The following is a 6,709-nucleotide window of genomic DNA, read 5'->3' as shown; positions in this document are numbered from 1 at the left end:
CCCTCCCGTGCTCTTTGTTAGCACAGCATTCCCTCCCCAAATTACCAACACCCCCCTTCCAACTCTCCAGGATAGGATTTTCCCACCTGGAAAAGAAGCAAAGGGATCCAAAGAAATACTGGCTACAAGTAGCCCCATTTTGGCTCTATACCACCTGGATTTCAAACCCACGGATCCCAAAGAACCACTGGGTACCATTATCCCTATTTTGGCTCCAGATCCCCTGGATCCCAACCCTTTTGCTTCCCACCCAGCACAGGGATGCTGGACAGCCCCATTCCTGGGACCACCCAGCGGGGTGAGGGTGCCAGGGGGGTGTTTGCCGAGCTCTGTCAAACACAGGGAGAGGAAAAAGGGGAATAAAGAAAGGGAAAGCACCTCTTATCCAAACACAGCCGAGCCCACCAAGGGCCTCCCGCCTTTTTATCTTTCCAAGACCCTAATTAAGACCTAATAACCCCAAATCTGCCTCCCTTTCATCTCTGCCCCCCCACCCCTTCCTCCAGGGTCTTTCTTTGCCGCCCCCGTTTGGGGGTGATGTCCCTGTGATGCTCCAGGGAATGTGGTATCACCCCCCCGCCACCGGTGCCCACCGCGGGATTTTATGGGATTTTTGGCTCACAGACACCCCCGGAGAGCCTCCACCTGCAGATTCCAGGCTGGGATTTGCCCCAGAGCACGGAATTTGGGGTCTCCCATCCCCACCTCCAGCCCCGAGGCGGCCGGGAAGCTGCAGAGCCGGGGATGCTCCTGGCGGGGGCACAGCTCCATAATGACTTTCCCAGCTCCTTGGGGTTATTCCCGGCTCGGGAGGCTGCACGTACTGGGTTTATCCATCGGCAAAGCCCAACGAGGGGGCTGCTGCGGTGCAGATGTGGCCCCGGCCCCCCGACTCCCCCATTTCCTCCCCAATAAACCCCCCGAGCCCCCGGGGGAGTTTTTGACCAGGACTCTCCCCCCCCCACCACCACAGCGCTGGCCCAAGGTGTGACTTTTCCCAGCTCATTAGGAAAAGCTGCGGGATTTTTAAGGATCTCAGCCCCTAATGACCATCTGAATCCCATCAGCCGAGCGGGGAGAGCTGGGGGGTTGCAGGGAGAGCCCCCCGTGCCTCTGGCACTGCCTCCTGGAGCATCCCTGGTCCTGTCCCTTCTCCCTGGCCTGGAGTGTTGTTGACATCCCAAAATGCAGCTCTGCGGGGGGGTCCAGGCTAGGGAGATGAGCTCAGGGTACCAAGAGGGACGCCGAGTCCCCCGCTGGGATTTGGTGGCCTTGGGGTGCCCTGTGGTGTCCCCCGGGGGTTGGATGTTCCCGCCTGAGTAATTCAGGGCCAAAGCCACGCTGGGGGAGGACAAATGGGGTGGGGGGCTCTGTCCCAGGGGTGGGGGGACGCGGAGGGGACATCCCCATGGAGGGCAGAGGGACAGGGAGGGGACACGGAGGGGTCTCGGGCGGGGCAGGGGCGATGCCGCCGGTCCCCGCCCCGTCCCTGCCGTCCTTCGGTGCCCCCTGGCCCTATAAAGGCTGGCGGGCAGCGCTGCCTCGGGCGGCCCCGCCATGCCCACCCCGACCCCCGGCCGCTCCTTCACCATCGCCGCGCTCCTGGGACCCTCGGGACCCTCGCCCCGCCCTGGGCCCCCCCTGCCGCATCTCTGGGGCTCCCCCCCGGTTCCCGCCCCGCTCCTGCCGCCGCTCTGCACCGACTGCTGCGGGGGAACCCCCGCGTGGGCCGCCCGGCTCGGGGCTACAGGTACTGCCACCCCCCAAACCCCGCACGGGGACCCCCCTCTGCTGCTCCCGGCAGGACACTCCCAGTGGGACCTCTGTCTTGCCCCCTAAAAACGGGATCCCTTCTCCCACGGGGAACCAGATCCACCTCTTCTGGGGGACACCCCTAATGGGAACTTCCTTCCTGCTCCCCAAAGGGGGACTCCTCCCAGGAGGACATTCCCAAATGGGTCCCTCCTTCCTGCTCCTCAAAGGGGGATCCCTTCTCCCCAGGGGATCCACATCTACCTTTGCCGGGAGACACCCCTAAGTGGGGACCCCCTTCCTGTTTCCCAAGTAGGGACCCCCTCTCCCAGAGGGACATCCCCAAATGGGGACCCCCTTCCTGCTCCCCAAAGGGGGATCCCTTCTCCCAGGGGGACCTCTCCAAATGAGGACATCTCCAAACAGGGATCTCCTTTCACCTTTTCAACAGGGGGACCCCCTGAAGGGGGATCTCTTCAAGGAGGATCCATGCCCAGCTCTGTTGGGACACCCTAAAAGGAGAAGTCTCCAAGTGGGGGAGCTCCTTCCACCTCTTTGTGGGAACTCATTCCAAAGGGATTCTCTCCAACAGGGACCTGTATCCACCTTTCTAGGGAGATCCTCATCAAATGGAGCACCCTCTCCCACCTCCTCAAACAGGGAACCCCCTCCAGAAATAACCTCTTTAAACGGGACACCTCCAAATGGGAAGATCCCTTCTGCCTCTCCAGGAAAGGACTTCCCAAGGAGAGACCCCACTGTGGATGGGACCTCTCCAAGGGCTCCTCTCCACCCTCACCCCCCTCTCTCCGTCACCCCCAGGCTTCCTGATCTCCAAGTGCTGCTTCCCCGTCTTCAAAGCCAGGTCTGGCAAAGCCAAGCGGGTCAGGACCATCTTCACCAGTGACCAGCTGGCCCAGCTGGAGAAGGAATTCTCACGGCAGCAGTACCTGGTGGGCACGGAGCGGGGCCTGCTCGCCTCCTCCCTGCACCTCACCGAGGAGCAGGTAACCCCCACCACCCTCCAGCTCCGCCTGGGAGGCTCCCAAACCTCCGTGCCAACGGGTGGGACCTGGGATGTGTCCTTCAGACCGAAGCAGCAGCCTCCTTGTGTGGGGTGGTGGCTGCAGAGAATTTGAATTAAAAGGGTGGAGGATCCCGGGTGGGGAAACTGAGGCACAAAGAAAGGGCTGTCCAAGAGCCATGAACTTGTGTCCCTCTTAAGGCTGGACCTTCTCCACCGCTGGCAGGTCCAGCTGCTGGGGGGCAGGGAGCAGTTCCCAATCTTGCTGGGTACGGAGTGGACACTGCCTGAGCCTGGAGGTTCAGCAGACCACGACTCCGTGGTCCATGGAGAAACCAGGTCTGAAAGCCCTTCCTAAAGTGGGAGGGAATTGGTGGAATCACCATCCCTGGAAGTGTTCAAAACCCCGTGGAAGTGGCACCTGGGGACAGGGTCCAGCGGTGAACACGGCGGTGCTGGGTTAAGTGCTTGGGCTTGGCAGGCTTTGAGGTCTTTTCCAAACGTAACGATTCCACGATTCTCTGATTCCAAGGTGAAAGTCTGGTTCCAAAACCGCAGGATCAAGTGGAGGAAACAAAGCCTGGAGCAGCAACAAGCCCAACTGGCCAAAATGGGTTTGGCCACCCCGCAGGGGAGCCCTGACTCGCAGAGCCACCACGGCGAGGGGGACAAGGATTTCCCGGCGGAGTCGGAGGGTGGACAGGAGGACACGGACACAGGACCTGCACAGACTGGGACAAAGAGCTGCTGAGTGGCCCCGTGGGGCCCTTTCTCCACGTGTATTATATGACTGTGCCATAGCTGACCATATCTAATATATACAGGACACGTATAGGGCACCCCTTGGGCTGGGGCAGGGGGTGAAATAAATTATTTATGCAATTTTTGGGCTCATCTTTGCAGGAGGAGGAGGAAGGGGAGGAGGGGGAACACACACCCCCACGGTGGCAGCAAGTGTTCGGTGAGGGCTTGTCTATGGGAGCAAGATTTGGGGGAGTGGGGGTCACCTGCACACCCCTACCCATGGATTATCCCAAAGGTGTTGGGAGCTGGGATATCCCAAGGATCAGGACCTTCACAGAGCTCCCAGGTCCTTGCAGAGGACCTTCCTCTCGTGGTCCATCCATCTCCCTCCTGGTGGCATCTTCACCATAACCAGCTCTGCCCACAGCTCACATGTCCCACCCAGCACTGGCATCCCTCTCTCCTGGGATTTTGGAGCCAGGACAATGGGGAAAACACACTTGGAGAGCAGAGCTGGTGGGAGATTTGCTGGTTGGGCACCAGGGGTGACATCTCAGCTGGGCAAGGATTAGCCAGGCTTTAATTTTAATTGCTTGGCCCTGATTAGGCAGAGGTAGAGGTTTCTAATCCAGCAGTTTTGGGATGGACACTGGGCTAGGGGATGAGCCAAAAGTGGGATCTGTGGGAAGCTGGGGAGCTGCTTGAAGAATGCAAAGGGAGAACCAAAGGCCTGGGATCTGCTGGATGAAAGCAGCAATGGGGACATCTGGGTGCTCAGCTGGGCAGCACCAGCTCCTGGAAGTGGATTTTCTCCATGTCTGTGCCAGGTTTGGAGCTGGAGGAAGAAGGGATCGCGGCAGAGGGTTTGTTTGGGCAGGTGTGAAACCTGGAGCAAGAAGAGGGAGGGGCATTGCAAGGAAAGGAAGGAAAATTGGGAAGGGGATGGTGCAAAGAGAAGGGATCGGTGCAAGGAGAAGGGGGATGTGCAAGGAAAGGGGATGAGGCAGAGAAAAGGGGATGACGGAAGGAGGGAGGACAGGGGACAATAAAAGGAGAGGAGCAAAAATTAAGAAGGGGATGGTGCAAAGAGAGGGTGACAGTGCAAGGAGAAGGGGGATGTTCAAGGAAAGGGGATGAGGCAGAGGGGGGACAGTGCAAGGAGAAGATGATGCCAGGAGAGGGGGCAATGCCAGGAGAGGGATAATGCATGGAGAGGGGGAATGATGCCAGGAGAAGGGGACAATATAAGATGGGACAGTGCAAGGAAAGGGGACAGTGAAAGATGAGGGGGAGGATGCAAGAAGAGGACAGTGCAAGGAGAAGGGGCTGGTGGCAGCAGAAGGGGCCGATGTGACGGAAGCTGCCCTTTGTCCCGGCCGTTTCAGAGCCGGGATTAGCCGGCACATCTCAAAGAGCCCAAACTGTGCTAATGTCTTCACATGTCTGCCGGGAGCCCGCGCTGCGCCGGCGGGTTTAACCCGCTAATCTCCCGCGCCGGTGGGTTTATTGCAATCAGCCCCGAGACAACGGGGCTTACGGGGGTGTTTTAATATCGCCCGGCCGGGGGCCGAGCTGATTGCCAGAGTTAAGTTGTTCTCAGGACACCTTTAATCCCCTGGGAGCTGGCAGCGCTCAGCCTCCGGCAGGATTGGGCTCCTCCTGGGCAGCCACGGGGGATCCATTCCCGCTCCAGGGGATGCTCCCGCAGGGTCTGCCCAGCCCGGACCCCTCTGCGGGGGTGTCCGACCAGGGGGGACGGTTTAATTAAAACTGCTGGGCTTGATTGAGGTTGTTTTTGGTTTTTTTTTTTTTAATTTACTTTTATATGAGATGGATTAAATCACGTCCCTCTGGCACTTTGGGATTTGACCAGGAGGTTTTTCTGGTGGTGGGTGATAATCCTTGAGGGGGTGGCCGGGTCCCTGGGGGCTCAGGATGGCTGTGTTCCCTCGGGACAGCTGGGTGCCAGGGAAGGCCATTCCTTGTCCTCCTCTCACTCAGCGATTCAGCTGTTTGCAGGTTCCTTAGGGTGGGGAAGGGACTTTTTGTATCTGTGGGACAAAGCAGGGATTTCTGGAAGTGCCAAACCCCCAGAGCTGACCCAGGTCATGGGATGGAGTTGATGGTTTGCAGAAAAGCTGGATTTATCCCGGTCATTTTATGTCCTGCCAAGGCCCTGCCAGCCTGGACATCCTGGAAATGGGATGGAAATGCACTTTCCTTCCTGCTGGATCCTGGCAGATCAGCTGGGGCACATGGATTGGGATCAAACCCAGCACCGTGGAAAATAAGGGAGAGAGAGGCTTGGAAAGGTTTTAGGCCGGATCAACCCACCTGGGACAGAGCCTTGGCTCTTCTCGTCCCCCAGAAAAGTCTGTGTATAAAAGAATAAGAATAAAGAAGAAGAATAAAGGATAAGAGCTGTGTTCTTTACCCAACCCCCCCCCAAACACACACACATCCCAAAGACCTGATAGTCCCTTCCTAATCCGTGGTTTTCTGCAAGACACTGGTTTTTCACCTGTCTGCAAAACCCGGGGTGGCTTTCAGACAGATAATTAAAAGGAAGTGAGAATTAAGCAGCTTTATTAAGACGATAAAGGTTATCTGCCAAAGGTGCAGCGCTGAGCCCTTCCCGGCAAATCTCCTCCCTGCTCCATAGATTAAGTAGGAGTCTCCTAGGACAGGTAGGATGCGGGATGGGTGTGTGGATGGATCAGGGAGAAGTGTTTCCCCAGAGGAACAGCCCGCAAAGCGGATAAGATGGATGGGTGGAGGGCTGGGGATGAACGCAGGGAGCTGCTGAAGAGGTGCAAATGAGCGTCTGGCTAAATGCGATGGGATATGGATGGAGATACAGGAGAAGGGATAACCAGGTGGAGCTGTAGCCCGCAGGTCCTTCGGGTCCCCCTCCCCGCTCTCCTTCCTGCCAGGATTATTCCTGCTGAGCACATGGCGACGGATTTGTTTGCAGGATGGGGCGTTTGGACGCGGGACCCCTCCAGCCCCACAATGACAGTGATCCAGCCCCTTTCCCAGGCACCTTCCCGGAGCTGGGAGCCCCATCCCGGAGCTGGGAGCCCCATCCCCTCGGCCGATTGCCCCTGTTTGGAGTGTGTGGGGGTTGTTAAATGGGATTACTGTGTGGAAGGGCCGGGATTTTGGGAAGGACAGCGTGCCGCTGGCAGA

The 6,709-nt window shown here is 58.3% G+C and overlaps 1 protein-coding gene across 1 annotated transcript; it reads left to right on the top strand.

Moving 5' to 3' along the window:
• The first annotated feature begins 1,557 nt into the window (after positions 1–1,557).
• Positions 1,558–5,288, top strand: LOC126643243 (T-cell leukemia homeobox protein 2-like). The gene is made up of 4 exons (XM_050321500.1): positions 1,558–1,750; positions 2,575–2,759; positions 3,309–3,471; positions 5,104–5,288. The coding sequence occupies exons 1-4, from the start codon at positions 1,558–1,560 to the stop codon at positions 5,286–5,288; spliced, it is 726 nt and encodes a 241-aa protein (XP_050177457.1).
• The last annotated feature ends 1,421 nt before the right edge of the window (positions 5,289–6,709 follow it).

Source organism: Myiozetetes cayanensis, unplaced genomic scaffold (genome assembly GCF_022539395.1).
Source record: "Myiozetetes cayanensis isolate MyiCay16 unplaced genomic scaffold, myiCay2020 scf26, whole genome shotgun sequence".
Classification (NCBI taxonomy): Eukaryota; Metazoa; Chordata; class Aves; order Passeriformes; family Tyrannidae; genus Myiozetetes; species Myiozetetes cayanensis.
The sequence above is the reverse complement of the archived record's forward strand: the minus strand, read 5'-3'. Positions and strand labels throughout refer to the sequence as shown.